The sequence below is a fragment of the Periplaneta americana genome, chromosome 1 (assembly GCF_040183065.1).
Source record: "Periplaneta americana isolate PAMFEO1 chromosome 1, P.americana_PAMFEO1_priV1, whole genome shotgun sequence".
Taxonomy (NCBI): domain Eukaryota; kingdom Metazoa; phylum Arthropoda; class Insecta; order Blattodea; family Blattidae; genus Periplaneta; species Periplaneta americana.
Genome location: NC_091117.1, coordinates 166,054,819 through 166,077,942, shown reverse-complemented (window position 1 = coordinate 166,077,942; position 23,124 = coordinate 166,054,819). Strand labels below are relative to the sequence as shown.

Here is a 23,124-nt window from a genome sequence, read left to right as displayed (position 1 = left end):
ATTCATTCATTTATGCCTCCATTAATTCATTTATTAACCCATTTATTTATTTGTTTATTACTTAGTTTATTTATTTACTTAACTTACTTTACTTTAATTATACATACGGAGTGTCCCAAATTGACGTATGCACTCTTTGAAATACTGATGAGGGGACGATTCTCCCATGTGAATTTCGTACGCTTTGAAATATGTACATGAAATTGAATTAGTCTATTCAAATGAGCGCGCGCTTTCGAAATGGACAGTCCATATAATGATGGAGGAAAAGAAATTTGGTGCGCATTTCCTTATCGATGAAATTTAGGAAATACCGCTATTTGGAACATGGAACATAGAATGCCCGAGATACAAGAACATACTCCGTAGTGTTGGAGAAGTCGTCTTGGGAAGAGCTGGTAAGAATTTTTAGTGATTCTGGTAACAGTACAAAAAAAAAAAAAAAAGAAGAAGTAAAGGGTTATTAACATGCCTTGATTTACTTTTTATCTCGTAAATTTGAACGCACCCAATATTGCCTCTGCCTCTTTATTGATGCCCTTTATAGCGACGATGGATTGGCCGCTGTTGTCACGTTCATAGGCCACTAAGGTCCCCAGACTTTAGTTCTTTTGGTTTTTCTCTCTCGGGAATGACTCAGAAGTAAAATGTACAAAGAGAAAATAAACACAACGAATTCGTCGCGTTGTCGTACTCTTAAAATAACTTTTTACTAAAGATTATTATTTTTCTGGTCCTACAGAATATATCTGTTATGGTAACAATTAATATTAGAGGAGAAAATTCGCTCCGGCGCCGGGGATCGAACCCGGGTCCTTGGTTCTACGTACCAAGAGCTCTCACTATTGAGTTACGCCTAAGTCCAATCCACAGCACCGGATTGAACTCTCCTCCTCCAGTGTTTTTCCCTTAGTGGCCTGACTCCAAGTTGGGCATGCATGTTGACATTTTATTAAGTCAACTGCCATTCCCCTGGTAGAGGGGAAGAGAAGGCCTGATGGCCTTATCTCTACCAGGTTAAATAAATAAATAAATCTAAAATAAATAAATAAATAATAAATAAATAAAAATAAATTACACAAGGAGCGCACTCAGTTGAGTGACTTGGTGGCCGGGATTCTACAGTAATGTGCACAGTGATCAGTACAGAAATATGCACTGTTGCTAGAAGAATTTACTAAAGATTGTTATTTTTCTGGTCTTACGGAATATATTGTTATGGTAACAATTAATATTAGAGGAGAAAATTCGCTCCTGCGCCGGGGTTTGAACCCGGGTCCTTGGTTCTACGTACTAAGCGCTCTTACCATCGATCGACGCCGAAGTCCAATCCACAGCACCGGATTGAAGGAATCTCGGCCACCAAGTCACTCAACTGAGTGCGCTCCTTGTATAATGGCAGTTGACTTAATAAAATGTCAACATACAGTATATGCCCAACTTGGAGTCAGGCCACAAAGGGATAAACACTGAAGGAGAGGAGTTCGATCCGGTGCTGTGGATTGGACTTCGGCGTAGCTCAATGGTGAGAGCGCTTGGTACGTAGAACCAAGGACCGGGTTCGATCCTCGGCGCCGGAGCGAAATTTTTCCTTTAATATTAATTCTTAAAATAACGCCAAGAAGACTTCAGAAGGTCTATACGTACTATTAGCAAGAGTGTTGTAAAGTGCATTGAAATCGGTCATGGTATTCTTGAACTATTACTTTGAACTGTTTTCAAATGACTGATATCACTTAAATTATGAATGAATGTATCAATTAGTAATTTATCCTTACTTCCTACCTTTTTAAGGCTGTTTATGAACAACATTCAAACAGCTATATCTCCACACCCATTGAAAATTGGGCACATTTATATGAAATTTTTACTGGGAATAGTTTACTGTATATTACCACTTCCTAAAATGTTCACTATTCTTTCTAAACATCCTGTATAAATAATATTTTTACTACATTGTTCTTTAAACATTACAGTGAAATAATTCACAAATAAAATAAATACTGTAACAGGTTTATCCACGCTGTATCAGTGCGCGGATACCTATTTATTGATAATGACGAGATGGTATTTGAACAGAGGAGTCAAAAGTTTTTCCGTGGGAAAACCTAGCAGAAAACCAATCAAGTTCTTCAGCGCAGTTTCTGATTGAGAGTCCCACTCTGTACTCCAAGATCACACTGAGGACTCGTAAACAACGTTCAAGAACAAATAAAATTTCTTATTTTTGTATTTTTTATCCTATGTTAAATATCAACATTTCGGAAATGTTATGCATATCTCAGGGAACGTAATTCTTTTACTATTAAAATATCAGTATATATATTATCAGATATACGACACATAGGCATGGGTATACGTAATACTAAATACATTGATATAGTCACAGTTATCGAAACATTCTCATTTTATCGACCAAAGAAGGTGCGGCGATATCTACTGATAATGGAAGAAATCACAAAAATATGTTTCGTCAATACCACGGATTATCTCTTAGTTACCGTCAGATTACTGATAGTGTCCACAAATCGAATGGCAGTCGCGAATCAGCTGTGAATATGTTGGCAGCCATTGTAGTAATATTGCTGCTACATGCTTACACAGGTGAGTGAATTTCAATGTCCTCTCATAAAGGAACATAGTGTATACACAATGCATAAAGCGATTGCCAAAAAACGGAAGTAAGTATTATGATCATCCATATTATGAGTGTGTCTGCATCCTCGATAAATTTCATACGCCATAATTAATTTTGACCAAACTTTGTATACATGTGATACTACTCAATGAATCTTCAAACGACGCAATTTCGATCTTCAAAAAAAAGTTAGACTTAGAAAATTGTTGAAGTTATTCAATATCTTTTAGTGGAGATATTTAGAGACTGTCCCCATTATATAACTGTATCAATGTGTGCATATAAGTATACTAATAAATACCAGTGGAAATGAGGTAATGCTACGTACGAGTTATGGAGATACTCAGCAATTTCTATTATCCAATAAAGGAAGGGTTTTGCCATTTATTGTTGCCATTATCATAATATTATATTATCATCTAATGCACTGCTAAAATCTAAATAGGAATAAATTCTTAAGTATTGTAGAAGATAACTGTACAATGCGTGACAAGATGGCCACTAGCCGCATTTGGGAAGACAACAGTCAATATTTTAATTTAATTTTATGTAGGGCCTACTGTATATATAATTATGATATGATATATGATATGATATATTTCTTCACAGCACTTCTTTACATGTAATGGTGGACCTCACATTTCTGTATCCGGTGCCACCATTAACATATTATCACAATAACACATTATTTGCAGTACACGTCTACACAAATACTCCCAATTACACTATGTACCTTTTTTTGTTACTTGGTCAATTTCCCCTTCAATATTTCTCCTACATTTCATTTGCTATTCTCTATTTGTTCATTAATCCTAATATATCTAATATTATATACTCCTTTCAAACTCCCTTTTTCCTCTAACTACTATTCACTAAAATCTCAATTTCAATTTTTCTCTATAAATTATCATATTGAATTATTTGTCTTATTTGTTTTTTGACCTTTTCTCCTATCTTTCTCTTATATTCATTTACTGTTCCAACGTTCAAATGTTGTACTGTATATAGGTTTCTGTTACAATTTTTCAAAATCGAATTTTTTATGGAATAATGCTTTATATAATCTTACACGGCTGTCACAATTTTTTTTTTTCAATATCTGTACCAGAGGCGCTTCTACACGAGTTACAACCATGACTTTCTTGGTTGGAACAACGGTCTAAGAGATAACATTTTTGTTCCTCCTGCACAGTTAGCAGATTGTAACATAAACCTTTATTCGGCCCAACGCTTCAATTATGCTTTCAATTACATTTAAAATAACTGAAATCATTTTTTAACCAGAAATCCATTAAGTAGCCACTTACTCAATTTTTATTATTCTGTAAGCATTTACATATGGAACTAGTACATACTGTTCTCAAATATAGTAATCTTGTTAAGAATTATCATATTAAAATGTTTGTAAGTTAATTCTGCATAAATATACCTCAATATCTCCCATATAGTTTGCGAAATACACAAAACTTCCAAATTAATGTTATTTCATTATTACTTTCTTAGTGTATTTTCTTCAAAATAAATACCTAATATAATTTCCGTCACTATTAACCATTACGCTATATAGCTAATGCACATGCCGAAACATTGCATGTATTATATAGTTTAATTTTATTATAAAATCTAATAAATGAACATTTAATTTATATTCTTTAATTATATTATAAAATCCAATAAATGAACACTATCTAAAAATCGTTACAATCCCAGAATTATTAAGAATCTTAAATTACCATAAAACATGCACGTAAATAAAGCTGAAAGCACATTTTCATCAGTATTTTGTTTATTTTTTTAGTTAAGATTTATCGAAATTGAGTTTATACATATTTAAACATTACTTAGCAATAATAATTTAAACTCATGATTTCAAATAGATGCCCATGTCGTCAATACAACGGTGGCAATTTCGAACAACATGGTACTAGAAACAACAGGAACAACAGCGGCACCAAGAACAGCACCAACAGTAACGATAGAAGCAACAAAAGGAGCAGAAACAGAATTATCAACAGCAACAATATCATTAAAAACAGCTCCGACTGTGGATTATAAAAATCTATCAATTCGTAATGAAACTAACAACTCCGTTTTATCTTCTGGTAGACCAGAACCAAAGATAGTGGGAGGAAGGGACGCCCAACAAGGAGAATTTCCTTACCAGGTAATGTAGTCTCTATACAGACACTTTTAGTTTTATTATCCGTCTATGTTCCTTATTTCCTGCATGCTTCCCTATCTATCATCTTTGTCTATTTGTCCGTCCGTCCATTCATCCACCTTTTTAATCAATTATCCATTCATCCAGATACTCATCCATCAATGAATCTAGAAATTCACTTCTTCATTAACTCATCCATGGGCCCATCCATAAACCCATTCATCCATGGGTTCATCAATTCATCCATTCATAAATCCATGAATTCATTCATCCATGCGTCTATCCCTAACCTAATTGGAAACCACTCATACCCTCCTAAGTTCTGAGAGTATGGTATACTACAGAATGATCCACAATTATGTCCCTATTTTCTTTATACTGTAGATCTGTCATTAATGAAGTTACACGGTTGCTTTCAATTGTACAGAGACATCATTTTATTTTTACTTCAATTTTTATTGTACCTGAGTTTTTGAATGTACTTCATTCCCACCGCCTCCACTAGAAAAACTTCCAACTGTACTCCACACAGAACCAAAGCCGCGTATGCAGTCAAAGTCGCCTTAAGGTCAACAGTACTGAGTTAGTAAGTATAATACGTTCCGGAAATATGTTCGTGTTTTCCAGTGACGAAAGAGCTTTCAATATTGAATCATATTTTCGTACAGGTACTGTCGTCCGTTTGCCTAAATCGCATCCCGGTTTCCCCTACCCGCTTCTGCTCGCCCCTCTGTAAAGACTAGTGGTTGGGCTGTCTTAGCTCTTTTCTGAAAACATTTTCTGCTAGGAATTGGACGTCTACGTAATATTATACAACTGTTTAAAATAACTTAAATAAAAGACCCTCGTTAAGTAATTAACTATCATGTATTTCCCCCCTTTCTACGACCCTGCGACAAAACCTTTTGGACGGACAGTAGATAGCATGTCTGAGTAATTTTATCTTTTCAGATCGGACAGAAGTGAAGATTGAATTTACAGTACGTAAGTTACTTTTTTATAGAGTAGGTATAGAATTATTTGAACATGAGTTACTAGTACGAAGGACGAAACTGGTAGGCCTAATTGGAATTAGGTACAATAGTCTACAGTGCGATAATATGCACAAAAGAACTGAAGCCTGTATCGAAATGAACGGCCACCATTTTAAAAAAATGTGTTTAAATATACATATTATGATTATTTTTTAATTTAAATTCAATCTCTATATTGTACGCTAATGTGCTGCAAACAGTATAATGTAAACTGCATAATGAATACGTTCAAATGGATAGCTCAGTTCGTGAGTAAAAACACTTATTGTTAATACAGTACTGTATTTTGATTAAACAAAAACCTAATGAAAATTATCAAACTAAAAATTGTGATATTCCCTAGTTTACGTAAATGGATGAACTATTTTTCTTCCCTCCTATACCTAGTAAAGTGATTTGTTTGTATTTTACGCAGTATCATCGAACTCCAGTCGTGGAAGGAGGTAGCAAACGGCTTTTCCGGTTCTAAACCGTTAATCCAAAGGTATAGCCCAGTTAATATTAGAAATGTTAGTAAAAATAAAATTATGTCCCTGTATAATGTACTATGGACCTCGTCATTTCATATTTCAACGTAGGCACAAGCATTAGTAGCATACCGTTGCAGCCGGGGTCAAATGTCCCCAACAGCCCATTGCAACATACCTCTTGGCAAGCGCGCACTCTCCCCCCTAATCACTGCTTTCAAAGTGTCCAAATCACGCGGTTTTCGGACATACACTATCTCTTTCAATTGCAGATTCGTCCTTTAGTGACTGTGTGGTGTGGTATTAGAGATGACACTCTTCTTGGTCCGTACATTCTTCGTGAAACAATTAATTCGGTGAGGTACGTGCACATGCTAGAAAATTTTGTTCATCCCATTGCCACAACCTGAATTGATGTGAACAGTGTGCACTTTATGCAAGATGGCGCGCCTCCCCATTTCGCACTCATTTCACGAGAATTGCTTGGCAATGGGTTATTCCATACAAAAAAAAAGTATGCTTTTGAACCATGATGTTTCAAAAATATTGTAGGTCTAGTAGGTTATTTTGTATGTTCTAAATACGAATTTCACGCAATATTATATTTATATTCTTCATAGTTTGGCAGCAATAAGCATTTAAAATATTGGTTTAGCAAAGAACACGGTTTAATTCATTGAATTTTTCTTACTATGTAAAAAAGATGGAAAAGTGATTTCAATGCAATTCGAAAGAGGAGAGCCTTGTTTATAAATTCCATCAAAATGAAAATAAGTATATTTTTTTAAGTAGTTACCCGCCGTAAAATAATTTAAAATAATATAGAACACAAAATGCAATTCATTTTTACAGACGAAAAAAAAAACATGTGTTTAATTCTTTAGGGTATATTGATTCCACTGTGAAAATTTCAGAATATTGATTTAAATATCATGTCAGTTTTTAATAAAAATAACTCACCGGAACAAAGGAGCTCAGCAGGTAGGCTCTCCCATCGTACAGAATGTTGCGCGATCAAGGTCAGGGAGACGGTCGTTTGAGATTAATCATCGTTATGAAATGTCGCGAACGCTGCGACCGCCACACATAGCAAGCGAGTTTCAACCGTCGGACCAAAAATTAATAATTTTATTAATTTAATTGTTCATAGTTTTTTTTAGATAACGTCATAAAACTTGAGAGATGGATTAAGAATAAGAACGAAATTCGCATGAATTTAATTGGTGCATTCGAATATAAAGCAAATTCTTTTTTTTCAATGAGGTGTTTTTATGAGCATCCCTTAATATTATTCGAATTAGTCTTTAAGGCAGCTATGGGGACTATAAGCAAAGTAGGGAGGGAACGTTCCTACTCACCCCACATTCGTTTGATTGACAGGCGAGGGGTAAAGCAGTTGTTTTGTCAAGTGCAGTGGTGGATTCGACACACCTTGCACATCAGTAATTTCTCCGCTCTTATTTCTTGTTTCAAAATCTTTACAGTATTTTGTTTATAGGAAGTATACGTATCATACAATAATTATGACGGCCACCTACTGTCATTAGGCAAATTATATATTTTTCAATTGTGTAACTATTCCTTTATCATGTGCACAAGAAATTCTTGAACTGCCTTGTGGTCGACATAATAAAGTATTCCTTTTTTTAAAATAATAAAGAAAAAAGCAAAGCATCATTGTCATTTAACTGTACAATATATTAAATGCTCAACATAATAAATTGTTTCTTTTCAAAACTAATGAAGTAACTAAGCTCCATTGTCATTTAACTTGAAAACATATTAAACACAATATAATGATCAACAAAATCAATTGTTTCTTTTTATAAATACTAAAAAAGTAAAACTAAGCTCCACTGTCATTTAACTTTAAAACATATAAAACAAAATATATGAGATATGAATGAAACGAAATACTACTGTAGGCTAATACTGCTGTTTTTCATTTTGTTGTTGTTGATTGCCCTCGAAATTTCTTGTTATTAACTAAAAAGGATATATTTGGCTCTAAAATAGAACAACTCAACCGTAAGACTGAAACTAAATGCATGTCTGTGATCCTAGACCTGGAGATACTTTTGGTCATATTCATTTTGAAAAGAAAAACAGCTCACAACAGTAAGTTGAGCCAAACATAGATACCATACGCACTGCAAATATGCGCAGATTAGGGAATTGCTCCTCTGGTAGGTAATCCATTTTTTCCTAAACACTTTAGTGGCGTGCTCTTTTGCATCTTTATAGTGACTCTGATGCTTGGGTAACATCAAATACAAATGGATTATTGAACAGACACATCTCCAATTCCATTGCAGTTACTTCTCAAAATCTTTCTTGGAAAGAGAACGCATCAAGTAGGCCTAATATGCACTCAAAGTTTTAAATAAGTTCAGTTCCAGATACTTAATAAAATAACAAGTATCTAAATCCTGAAAATACCATAAACATATCTTGTTTTGTATCTTTTCACAAATATTACGAAAATAGCTTTTAAAATTGTAAATAAATACTTGTAAGATCACCGAAGTCCGCTCTATGCTTCCGATTAAAGTGGCGTTTAATATTGAAGCGTTTTATATGCGCAATTTTAAACCCACATATTAAGCAACAGACTTTCTTCTTTTTGTAAGTAATAAAAAATTCTTTCTGCCATTCTTCCTGAAACTGACGTCCCGAGATCGAAGCCATATCCGCCACTGAATGAAGCACGTCTAGAGAAGCACCAGGCGGAGGAGAGGGTCGGTGGAGTGAGGTAAGGCGGCTTTAAGTGCATTGGCCTTTCGGAGCCATTTTTCCCCATGGTTGCTTTAAGGTATTAAAACATGGTTGTTCAGGTTTACAATGGCGTCTCTTTAGTTTCGATGACACTTCATATAGGGTGTCTAGAATATGTCAAATTATGGATAGCATGTAACTGCCACCCATTTTTCAGTCATGAGTATGAGTAAAATATTAATGATTTTCGGTCATTTGGCAGTTTAATTTATTTTCATAATAACATTATTATATTAAAAGCCCAAAAAAAATTCATAACATCACTGGCATATTCTTAAAATTTTGTATGGAATGACTCTAATGCTTTTCCAGATCGCGTCATCGGACTTGAACTTGGCTTTCCGAGGGCCAGATATAGGAAGGATCCTTGCACTTATGTTTTTGTCCCATTGTGTGCCCTGTATATGTAATGGTTGTCCAAGTCCATTCGTGTGTGGCATTCGTGAATCCGATGCTGACAGGTGAGGTAATCTGCCTCAGCCCTGTCCCATTCGTGGACGAGTACCTGATAAGCCCAGGATCCGGAAAGTTCTTTCTATACTACCTCCAAGACTTCAACCTAGCTCTTGTTTAACTAATGCATATGGTAGATAAAATGGGAGCGTTGGAGGAATGAAAAAGAGAAACGGAAATTCGTCGAGAAAAATCCTCTGTAATAAATGTTTTGTCCGCCATAAATACCATCATAACCTGGCCGGGAATTGAACCCGGGTTATCCAAATGGAATACCAGCGCGAAAGCATTAAGCAATAGAGCCGATTTACTTATAACTAGAGCTCGGAAGTTGAAGACCTATAAATTGCCTAAAAAGACCTTTAAAAAGACCTAAAGATATCCTAATAAGGATCTAAAGACTGGAAAATGGGACGTAAAAAAGATTATCTAAATTGATTAATAATTTCAGTTTCAATTACATATTTAATGAATATAATGTTTCAAAGATACAAAATTTTGGTGGTATGCAACATGCAGTGCGAAAAATACTATAGCCTATGAATGAAATGCTTCTTCTTTGAGAATTATATATTTTTAGATTAATATAATTTTAAACAGAAATTCCGTGTTTGTTAAAAAATTTACTTGGAGAAGTTAGAATAACGATTTTTGCCACCTAAAATGAATTCAGCGAACCCGCAATGGACATCCTGGAGAAAGAAATCGAAATTAGTATAACTAGAATATCTGGCTTAACCACACTAGGGTTACAGAAATGGAACTTCGGAAACTTTACCTCAGCATTGCAATATATCACAATAGTCATCTCCAGGTTCTTAGGTGTAAAGGATCGTCGGTATTCTCACAGCACGTTTCGAAATATCGAGAAACTTCTCTCCACGTCAACGGATGTCGTTGGTGCATAGCCTACTTGAAGCAAGTCAGATCTCGTGGTAAATTGTAAATATGGCCGTAAAAATGTAGTCGAAAGAAGCTGAAGTTGCAAAAAAAATCATTAACACCTAAAAAAAAGAGGCTAAAAGGACCAATAAGCTGAAAAATGTCAAAAACGGCAAAAAAGAACGAATAAAACCCACCATTTTCTGGCCTACAATGACCCAAAATGAACATATATTATGTTGGATCTCGTCTTCGGACACTCGAGAGAAAAAGAAGTATTTTTCATCAACTTCCGAGCCCTACTCATAACTTTATCCCTGTTGTTTAGTGAATAGTACACAAAATAAGTTAAATGTAATTAAGAATGAAATACTGAAACTACTCGTAAACGGGATGTCAGTTCTGAGCAGGTCGGAAGTGTGGTGCACTTTTGTATGACACTTCTTGTGTTGCAGGTGTCACTTCGACGTAATGGATGGACCCTATCGCATTACTGCGGCGGATCCGTCATCGACGAGATACATGTGCTCACTGCTGCTCATTGTGTCGTAGGGTGAGTCACGTGATGAAGTCGGCTGCTGAAATTTGCAAAGACTGTTTCAACATAACTGGCTTGTGATTTAGTTCAAACTACAGGGGCTCAGACACAGATGACACTGGACAACAAATTTAAACTTTGTTTCTGTCCTTCAGATGAAACTATATAATTTTAATTAAATGAGAGGTGCTGAGTTCATTTCTGAAAACCAAAATTATCTAACACATACCATTTTTATGGTACACGCACTTCACTTATTTACACAATTTGTTACACTAGCTAATAAAGCAACTTTTGTTTGGCCAAAATTCACAAATTAAAATTTCTTTTTTGACCGTTTACGTTTGTAGAAGCTTCTGCAGTCTATTTGATGAGTGACCTACAATATTCAGCCAGCATACTTGCATTCCACCTTCCACTGAAGCGCTTTTCTAAGATAGATATTTCTTGATGAAACCTCTCCCCATATTCATTGCTTACAGCACCAAGGTTTTTTTAGAGAGTAGTTCAGGTGACTATCAAGAACGTGTACTTTCAGTGACATGTTACATCCCATAAGGTGAAAGTAGTGCAACATTTCACTAACATTAAATAACTTTTTATTTTGGAGAAACAGTACGTGCTGGACTAAAACTAACTGCAGATTCGTTTTTGCCATTACAAAATACATCGAATACACATATTTTTTTTATAAAAAGCACAAATTTCATGTTGTATAGTGTAATAGTAGCACGACAATTCAGGAACAGTGATAGTGAAAGAATCGTCATGTGAACCGGATCACCAAGACCGTTGACCGTTTTCCTTACTGCGAGGTATTCCGTACCACAGAAGACACAGTTTTACAGGGAGAATACATAATCGATGTTGACCTAACGCTAAGTAAGAGTCTTTTAGCATTTCTACAGACGCAGAGCCGGGCTTCTCTTTAGTCGTCTTTGAATCTCCAATTCTCAATGTCGGTGGAAACTAAATGGTTTTTGAACTTCAACGCTTATGAATTAATATACTTCGTACCACCATCTAGTTCATGGTCAGAAGTTATAGTTAGTGAGAAGTAGGCTTATAATGTTGGGGATCGATTACACAAGTTGACTACGGCATGGTACATAGACCGAGGACGTGAGCTAGTACGAGGACATTGACTTGGTTCTGCTATCGATTACGCGAATAACAAGGTGCACATAAACAAATCTGGACAACTCTAAAAGTAAATATACGCTACATAGCATTACAAAAATATATTTTTTACGTACAGATGTGTGCAAATTATTAGACTCAAACGATAATATATATGATTCAAGTAATATTTATTCTACAAAACTCATTTATTACACACTGATTGCAATAATGAATATTTAGTATGAAACCCTTTGTTCTTTATCATCAATTTTATGCGATTTGGCATGCTGTTCATGAGATTTTCACATTGTTTCTTGATGTCTTCATCCCTGTGGGAAATTTGGATAAGTGCTTCTATGAGGTCCACCTTGGTGGTAATCGTCGTTCTTTTTTAGTTTTCTCTTTACGATAGACCAAAGATTTTCAATTGAATTTTCTTTTGGGCTGTTACCTGGCCAGGGAAGGACGTCTACATTATTTTCAGCCAGAAAATTAGTAACTGAGCTGGTTTTGTGATAGGGTGCTCCATCCTACATGAAGGCACAGTCACCATCAGGGAAGCAGTCCCTCATTTGTAGAAAAATTCGGGTTTCTAGAACTTTTTTGTAATGATCCTGTCGCATAGAGTTCTACAGAATTATTTTGTGGCCAGTAATTCATGATATTATGAAAATGTAAAAAATGTGGTGCTGAGTCTAACAATTTGCACACGTCTGTACCTTTCGTTAGAACTATCATAGAACATGCAAAGGCCAGGGACGTGAGCTAGTACGAGGATATTGACTTGGTTCTGCGATCGATTACGCGAATAACAAGGTGTACATAAACAAATCTGAACAGCTCTAAAAGTAAATATAGACTACATAGCATTACAAACATATATTTTTACGTACCTTTCGTTAGACCTTTCATAGAATTATTCGTGGTTTGAATTTCCTCCTTTCTTTTCTTGTGCTACAATGTCTGTCAGTGGCGAGCGGTAGCGTGATGTGAAGGGAAGCGGTCCCTGTATGTATGCCATTGCTCGACTGGGCTTCGATGCCTGTTGCCTACATACAGTGTTTCCATGGAATTTCTTCCCCGAAAACGCCATCACCCCACGCCGCTGTCTCTGTATACAATATCGTTTGTCACCTCGTATGTTTGTATTGCATAATTTACATGTAACGTTCCCGTCAATAACTTCAAAACACTCACCAAATTCCGTTGCAAAAATATGCGCCTGAGAACCTTTAATTTTTGGCATTATTATTCAGCAGGTACTCTGTTTACGCATGCTACGGTAGTAACTGGCGAACGGAGTATTCAGCAGGTACACTGTTTACGCAAGCTACGGTAGTAACTGGCGAACGGAGTATTCAGCAGGTACACTGTTTATGAATGTTAGAGTATTGACTGGTGAACGATAGCCAACTTGAAACCACCGTAACGCACCCTATCCGTTATCAACATTACAAGTCTAGTGAGAACAATACATACATTGCTTAAAGAAATCGTTGCATATTATTATATTGAAAATTTATAAAGAAATATGCAAATTTATTTTTCCCTCAAAAAATGTTGCATATTTCTTCATAAGTTTGCAATAAACTAGTATGCAAGAATTGTTTGAGCAGAAACAAATATATATAGCGAATTTTTATTTTTGTTAATGAATTTATTTATTTATTTATTTATTTATTTTATTTAAATTTAAATATACAGAATAAAGAAATGTAATTACAAAACAAACAAGAGAAATAGAAATAAAATAATACAAGCAATATAAAAAAAAAAGAAGATACAGTAGTATTAACAAAATTTGAGACCGAATGAGCAGCGCTCGTGCTCGGTCGCAGTTCAGATATAATATTAAAATAAAAAAAAAATAATAATAATAAAAATAAATAAGTAAAATAAAATAGGAACTAAAATATAATTACAGCGGCAATGGAATTATATAATATAATATTAACACTAGAGAAGTATAATATCGCACGTGAAAAGTAGGACTAATATATATTTCAAAATTATAGAATACAAATATAATATAGGTTGATTAATTCATACATATAGGCTATAAATTTATTTAATCAAATTGAAGATATTAACACGTTTCTAATTTTCTTGTTATATGTTAGTGGGTTACATGTTAGAAGTTCTGGGTGTAATTTAGTTAAAGCATTGTACAACCGAGGGCCAAAATTTATGCTATGCTTTAGACCAGCAGATGTGAGACATTTAGATTCTACTAATGTTGAATTAATATTTCGTCTTGTGTCACAATTGTGTGTCTGTAATACAAACTTATTACGATTTTTATGATAAAATTTTAACAGCGTATAGGGCCTACTTATAAATTTGTTCAATATTAAATACATTAAATTCAGAATAAATTAATTTAGTTGGATAATCGAAACGTTTCTTCAAACAAATTTTAATTATTCGTTTTTGTAGTAAATTTAACGGACTAAGGTTAATTTTTGTACTTCCACCCCAAACAATTATACCTTATTGAATGATAGACTGAATAATGGCCAAATAAACATTTCGTAGAACTCTAATAGGTAAGTAGAATCGAAGATTAACGAATTTATAAATTGTTTTACGAAGCCTCTTACAAAGATAAGTAATGTGATGAGGCCATTTTAAATTCTGATCAATAATGATACCCAGATATTTGACATACGTGGCTTCTTTCAAAGGTGGACATTTACAACTTTTGGGATGTAAACAATTTTCAATGTGTATTATTAGTCTATATTTATCACTAAATTTTAAATTTTGAACACTGGCAGCTGTTAACGAAAAAGGAACTGAAGTTGATTTAGATATTTAAAGAAAGGAAGTTGGAATTAAGCTGGAATTAAGTTGGAATATTACATAACTTTACAATAAAATAATATGCAACAATTTCTTTTAGCACTTTATATTCCTCTCTGACACTAATGCTAGAAGATGGTGAAGGGAATCGTCATTCTGGCCATGCGGTGTTGTTTAGGAGCCATAGAGTTAAGTTTAATATATATAGAGTGAACAGTAAGTAATGTCATTAACTTCAGGGGGTTATTCTTTGAGATATTTCAAACAAAATAGTTTAATACAATTTTCCTCGTTTTTTCTTCCTTTTCGAGATAAAAATTGTTTTGTATGGCACATTTAATATCGTGTTCTGAAAAAGCCATTAATTTAATTCCTAATACCCTCCGTCAATTTAAGAGAGTAGTGTACTGTATTACCTATTCCGTGAAAATTTATAGCGAATTTGACATTTTTGTACATCTTCAATATCGGCTTCTATTACTTCAGAATATAACAGTCACTTAGAACTCGGCGAATGACACATTTATTAAAATTGTCTAGTTTATTGAGAGCAGACGACACATATTTTCATTTTAAAAGTATAAGTACTTCATGTTTTCTATTGAAAATTATGAAGTATTTTAGCGGGGTAAGCCACTGAGAGTTACGAGAAGTGACTGACAATAAAAAAGAAGTGGGAATAATTAAAGAAATAAAACAGATCCGTGATCCGCTTGTACTTGGATTTGCTTTAAGCCCTTTTTGTAAATAACGAAAAATTCGTAGGTAGTATGAGTCGTGAACGTTGAGAGAGCCAATTATCTGAAAGTATTCACGTCTGTGCGGTATTATATATATATATATATATATATATATATATATATATATATATCTTAGTACTTCAACATCAAGAACACCGGTACGCTATCGACCGTTTATATAAAATTGTTATTCATTTTAAATTTTTTCGTTTTAAGACATTTCTTTATGTAACTTTATATATCTCTTCTATCTTGCTGTCATCAAGTTTCCTTAAAAACAAAAGTCAATCATTTATTAATTGGTAAAATACTGAATATTGATTTCAGAACACTTGGTTAATGACACGGTTTCAAATATACTCGCATGATATCGACAATTCCGCGCATTCTGGTGGTTTAAATTTGAACTACAACAGACGTTCTCGTTTGTTCGGCAGTCATCACACTCAGCATATGTCAATAATTTTTTGTAAACTAAGATATCATTAACAATTAAATACCGTAGCGGTATGTCCGCAGGTTTGGCTCTATAGACAGTGCACGTGCTTCTCAGCCAAGCGGTCCGTGGTTTGCTACCCGGCGTAGGCGAAGATTTGTCTCCATTCTACGGGACTGAGTGTTTGTCCTTTGTTTTGTACTTGTCATGTAACGGCTGATCACATGGTCATGGGACCCCTTATGTGTTGGTAGATAGATGTCCTTCTCTACATCGAATTGGATTGTAAGTGGGCAGAAAAGAATGTTAAAAGCGAGAGATCAGTAACTACAAAAACTCAAAAACTATACCGTATTACGTGAATGAACGAATATCACACGCTCGGACACGGGTTCAATTCCCGCTTGGGCTGATTATCTGGTTGGGTTTATTTCCGAGGTTTTCCCCAACCGTAAGAAAAATGTCAGGTAATCTATGGCGAATCCTCGGTCTCGTTTCGCCAAATGTATCATCTCACTATCACCAATCCCATCGACGCTAAATAACCTTGTAGTGTTATAGTCGTTAAATAACCAAGTAGAGAATCTCAAATGTCAACCTTTTCTCTCAAAATAATACGTGTCATGACACATATAGTAAAGGTTGGTTCACAATAAACTGGGAATGGAAACGACGAGACCGAAAACGAAAATATTGTTAAAATAAATGTATTTAAATGTGAGCATTCACAACTAACTATTGTGAATGCTGACATTTAAATACATTTATTTTAACAATATTTCCGTTCTCGTTCTCGTTGTCGCTTCTATTCCCGGTTTATTGTGAGTCCGCCCTAAGTTGTGTGACTCGCTGGAATGTGCAGCTGCGGTGTTATCTCTAGTAGAACAAACCGTCCACGTACAGGTTCCGTCACGTCAAAACTTTTTCCTCGAGAATCCCAGACGGTCCGGAACATTGTCTGTATATGTGAACGTTACCATACAAAACGCGTTTTGCAATATTTTGACGTAACGTTACCGGTTCGTGACGTAACATTGACGTTCCGTTTAATGTGAATCGGCCTTTATATCACTTATAAGTAGGGGGCGGATCCATATCCACTAAAGACGGAAAAACATGCATTCACGTATGCACTTAAAAACCACGATATATGTTCTAAAAATTATATATATATATATATATATATATATATATATATATATATATATATATGCACTCTTAAATTTGAAAAAAAAAAAATCATCAATTTACTATTATTGATGGTTTTTCTGTTATACATAAGAATATTGAGACAGCATCAGTTCCTAAAGTTGCTTGTATTTCAACCCACTGCTTAACCAGTACACTTCTAACACATTTTTCGTTAGGCATCGTTGATAAAACTAATTCAAAATTAATAATTTTCTTGCGGCTAACAAGCAAACATTGTGACGGGGGCAGAAAGTTAAATTTTTTCTTCCACCATGTTAATAATGTCAAAAGAAGTGCTTATACAAATTTTTGCCACTCGACCGCAATTACGAGGCCGTCCAGAAAGTGATTTTCCCTGAGGCCGTTTACAGAAAAAAGCACAATTGCATGGAAAGATTTATTGAAGCAGATACAGCAATTGTTGCGCTATTTGTCAACATATCCCCACGGAAACTGAGGTATTTGTCATACCATGGGATCAAGTTTAGTATCCTGTGTCGTAGAAGTCAGCCGCCTGGGATCGGAACCAGCGTTTGACAGCCGTCTGCACCTCTCTGTCGATTCTATGACATGAGAAATGTCTCAATTCCTGTGGGGAGTATGTTGTAAAATAGCTCAAAAATTTCTATGTCCGTTTCAATACATTTTCCCAATGAAATTGTGTTTTCTTTCTGTTAATAATCCCTGGACGAACTTATTTTTTACGGCCCTCGTAATTGCGGTCGAGTGGCCAAAATTTGTATAAGCACTTTTATGACATTATTAACATGGTGAAAGAAAAAATACTTTATCTGCCCCCATTAGAACGTATGCTTGTAAACTGTTCTAAAATGCAATGCATTGTACACACTGTCGAAGTTCCTAAGACCTGCCACTATAATAAAATGAAATATTCTAATTTGGCACGTTGGTATGTAAAGAACAGAAAATTGCATTAACGTGCATATATTATTGTAGAAGGCGGCGAAATTCGAGTTTAGTGAGTTCACAGAAGCCTATGAACGAACTCTTTCTGTAACTTCTGCTACAATCATATTGCAGCGTTCTAGTGACAAAATCTTATGCAAGTGCGGAGTAGACAATAAGGTGGCGTTTTGGTTTGAATAACTGTTCTGTTGATCACAATTTCCATTCATCAAAACACTCCAATATGTAAATTTTAACAGTCAGTAATAATTGAGTGTTTTGCTGATTGCCAAGGATTTGTCCAAAGTGATTCACCGACAATAGTTCACTGTCTGCATGTGTGAGTTTCTTCTGCATTCCATTTTTCATATTTCTTGTATTCTTAATCTTAATTTAAGCACTACAGTGCTAAAAGGACAATAACGAAATATGCCTTTATATACGCTAGAAGCTGAAATATGCATTAAGCCATTAAATATGAATATATTCACTACAAAATCTTGACAAGTAGCTTGAAATACATTTGTATCATAGTAGCATATGATTTGCAACTAAGGAATAAAACATGCAAATATGCTAAAATCCGCCCTCTACTCAGTAGCGGCCGGTGATCGAAATCGTCGGTGAGACCAGATTAACTAGTTTAAGTGCCTCCGATAGGAAATGTTTGCTTATGATATTAATTATTATTGTTATTATATTATTATCATTATTACTGTATTATTATTATTATTATTATTATTATTACTATTAATGAAAAATAATAATTTCACTCACCAAATAAGCTGTTATGCTGTGAGTTTCGGTGACTGTTTCAGTGTGATGAAGCAACCCATATTATATGTTGAAATCCCCCCTTTCTTTCTTTTCGTTTTATTTTTTTTTTTTCCTTTGACAGCAACAAACAAGGCCAACAGAGAAGTTTATTTTCCACCACATTACCATTTAACCATTTATGTTGCCCATACCAGGATGCAATAGAAACTCGCGTTTTAAGATTATCTGTCAGAAAAATTCTCAGCGATGTCGTAGGTATCTCGGTAGGCTCTCTCTTTATTTAAAACTTCATTTCTTTCAATATTATTTCTTCTCTAAAAAGGACACTCTAACAATGAATGAACTACACCAGCATTATTACTCGCATTTTTTTCTGTTTATATTTTCCCGAAATACATAACAACATTGGCCCAGAGTCACTACTTTACTACGAAGTACAATATGAGGGTGGATGTCGTTATTGAGGCCCCACGTTGGGCGCCATTTGAGGGTGGATGTCGTTATTGAGGCCCCAAGTTGGGCGCCATTTGAGGGTGGATGTCGTTATTGAGGCCCCACGTTGGGCGCCATTTGTGGGTGGATGCGTCTCGGTCGTGGCCCTCAATCAATCAATCGATGCGATGGATGATGCCCTCGCTCGCATCAGTCTGCTGGTCCACGGCTGTCAGCACTCGTCCGTCGAGTAGCGCGAATAGGGTAGGCAAATTTCTATTGTTTTAAGTATTGGGCGCCAGCCCACCCTACTTCGACGCTCGGTGTAGCGCGAGATCCACTCAGGGTAGCCGAGGTACAGTTGTGGTGTAGGATGATGTCGGGAATAATACCAAGCCGGCTACTTATATAAAAGGCAGTGTTGATTCCAAAACTATAAGTTTATTGTCGTATTCACTTGGTAAACCCTTGAGTATGTATTTCCGGATGAACTTGTAATTCAATCGTTGGTCGCACTTCTGTATCGACTCTATGGCAGCGCTGAATATGCTCTGTCCAACACTATAACTTCAATCCTTTGTTCCATACACTATGATCGAAGCTCCTAAACGTTGACGAGTAGTCTCGTCGATGACAAAGTTCTATCTATCTATCGAGTCTTCGCCGGAAGAAAAACTATTGAGTTGGGCCGCCGACACCAAAAAGCTCAGTGTGTGGGGCCGTCGACATGAAAAAAGATATGCTCCGTATGTAGGGCCGTCGACACGATAAGAAGTTGTTATGCTCCCCGCGCCCCGTCACCCTTATTTATAAAAACCTATCCTACGCTAAAACTAACTATCCTATTGGCTAACAACTACGTCACTTAACCGACCTAAAATCTATTCTCTATTGGTCCAAAGTGACCTCATAAGCTGAACCAAGATCTCTTCTCATTGGGCGCGAAATACGTCATCTCTAAATTTAGACTTTGGACTTCCCACAACATCACATTAGTTAGTAGATTTTTCGAGAATCCCCGTCCTTTTGGAAAACCCCGAGCTTTGCAATAGCTTTCCCACGGGTCCAGTCCAACTCTCGGATTTTATGCTTCAACAAGTCTCTATGCAAAACCCCGCACAAGGTGGCCATAAATCTGTCCGATGCTGACAAGTGACTGGGTACGACACACCTGCGTGGGAAACTAATTATAACCAAGTCGCCAGAACACCCCCGCGAATACAAGTAACTAAAATATGGAGATATCACTTCGCTATTAAATCGGTCTCTCCCTCTCCTAATTACTGCTTCAAATAGTACAACACCCTCGCTTAAGTCACGAACTAAGATATAAGGGGAGAGAATAGTGTGGGTCTCTGCCTGCTAAAGAGCTGGAATTTTTATTATTTAGGAAGACAAGTCACCATTGCTATTCCCATCCCACTCTACCCTAGAGGCCGGCCCATTGATGGGAGGAGTGAAACCTGACCAGGCCACGAGGCCAGACGAATTGTGCCTCAGCTACAATGTTTTAAGCGAATACACACGAAATGCAGAAGCCAGACCCGGCACGAGCGATCCTGGCCTCAAGAACAAATTTTACTGCAAAACAGGTCTATATACATCACAAAGTTTTCAAATGCTTCTACAGCGATATATGCTTTATTCAAATAACTAATACATTATATAAAAACACAAAATTCGATTTCAGTTAAGCCAAGTGACTGAGGCCCGGCCTCACTTGTCGCCACTGCCTGTACTTATAAGGTTCAAATCTGCTTTTGGACAATTTTGTAATCAACAATGTATATTTTACAGCATCAATGTGTTATTTGCAATCTCAATTCACACCTTTTATTGAAGTATATTAATAGTGGTTTCTTTTCAGGATGGCTCCAAGCGATATCAAAGTGGTGGTTGGAGACATCATGATGGACCGCTCACTCTGCACTAGCGTCAGTCGCAGCGTCAGTGCCATTTTTATTCACGAAAAATACAACAAAAGTACATTTGAAAACGACATCGCGCTGTTACGGGTATGTTGATTTCGTTGTCCATATTGACTAGTCAGTGGCAGATCTTATTTTCAATATTTTCAGGACAAACTTAAGAACTAATAATATAAATTGTAACAGCAATGACACTAGCAACAGGAAGCAAGTGTCACGAAATGGACACTGAAGGCTGGTTCACAATAAACCGGGAACGGAAACGACAACGAGAACGAAAACGGAAATAATGTTAAAATAAATGTATTTAAATGGGAGCATTCACAATAGTTAATTCTGAATGCTCACATTTAAATACGTTTATTTTAACATTATTTCCGTTTTCGTTCTCGTTGTCGTTTCCATTACCGGTTTATTGTGAACCAGTCTTAACTTTCTCACTTTAAGTTTTACGGTTTTCAAATTTTTATCCTGTTGAAACAGAGCTTCCGGGCTAAGATGCCGTGGTCTACTGGTGCTGACGTTACCAGACGTTTCGTCTACTTCTACGGCAGACATCTTCAGTGGTTAGGTATCCTCGGTCGAAGTCTTCTGCTCGGGATACCTAACCACTGAAGATGTCTGCCGTAGAAGTAGACGAAACGTCTGGTAACGTCAGCACCAGTAGACCACGGCATCTTAGCCCGGAAGCTCTGTTTCAACTAGACACCGGCCGTGAAAGCCTGCATGCTAAGATTTTATCCTGTTGTCAATGATAATGTTTTTCATCTATTGTAGCATTGTATCATTCATTGATTGTCTTTTAGGCACTATACAAGCAATTGACAAAGGCAATATTAAAAAAAAATAGTACATAGTACATTGTTAAAAATAAATTACATATTAATATTACATGAATTAAAATTTAAGAATTCATCAATTGAATAAAAAGTATTCTTTACTAACCATGTGTATATTCTAGTTTTAAAACCTTTACTTACTTACAAATGACTTTTAAGGAACCAGGAGGTTCATTTTCACCCTCACATAAGCCCGCCATTGGTCCCTATCCTGTGCAAGATTATTCCAGTCTATATCATCATATCCCACCTTACTTAATTCCAGACAGTTTAAACCTTAACCTAGATCATATATGTAACAGATAGGTCATCGCTATGCTAAAATCGTTTGTACTTTGAAGAGAACAACTGCCAGGATCGCCACCCGTTCGCCGTAAACGAACACGAGAAGGCAGTACAGTCGCTAATGCAATTCAAATGGGAATTATGACGTGACTCCTTATGTAACTACTAGATGGCAGCGTAGTAAACCTGACAAAAATAGTTAACGTCAATGCCTATGAGGCCGACCTATCTGGGGTATATACTCGTATGATCTAGGCCCTTAAGCAGTCGCGCCTAACTTTGTAACATTAAGGGTGGTATTCATAGACATTTCGCAGCAAGCGCTACGAGCGTACTAAGCTAGCCCTGGCTATCCACTGGTTACTACTACAGAATTCAAATCATATCCTATCGCTAACACTGGTTTATGAATACGAAAAACGCTGATCATCCACCGAAAGCTCGCGCTAAAAATGTCTATGAATACGGCCCTAAGAGTCGCGCGGAGTGTTGCTGACATCCCAAATATAATAGGTTCTTATGGACAATTTTTTTTAGTGCACAATTAAAATATCGCTCTTTTTTATTTGAGCAACTATGAAATACTTTAATAGGTACCTATCACAATGTTATATTAATGTAATATTTCAATATTGGTTCACATGTAATATTCGAACGTCTACTCACTCCTAATCATAATTTACTTTCTATCTTCCTTTCCAGACCATCTTCTTGATTT

The 23,124-nt window shown here is 35.8% G+C and overlaps 1 protein-coding gene across 1 annotated transcript in view; it reads left to right on the top strand.

Moving 5' to 3' along the window:
- Positions 1 to 2,484: 2,484 nt before the first annotated feature.
- Positions 2,485 to 23,124, top strand: part of LOC138703420 (trypsin-1-like) — a 36,155-nt gene continuing 15,515 nt past the window's right edge. The window contains exons 1-4 of the mRNA XM_069831270.1: positions 2,485 to 2,604; positions 4,516 to 4,802; positions 10,866 to 10,963; positions 21,222 to 21,369. Coding sequence (XP_069687371.1) covers positions 2,559 to 2,604; positions 4,516 to 4,802; positions 10,866 to 10,963; positions 21,222 to 21,369 — 579 coding nt within the window. The 5' untranslated portion in view covers positions 2,485 to 2,558. The remainder of the gene's footprint in view (positions 2,605 to 4,515; positions 4,803 to 10,865; positions 10,964 to 21,221; positions 21,370 to 23,124) is intronic.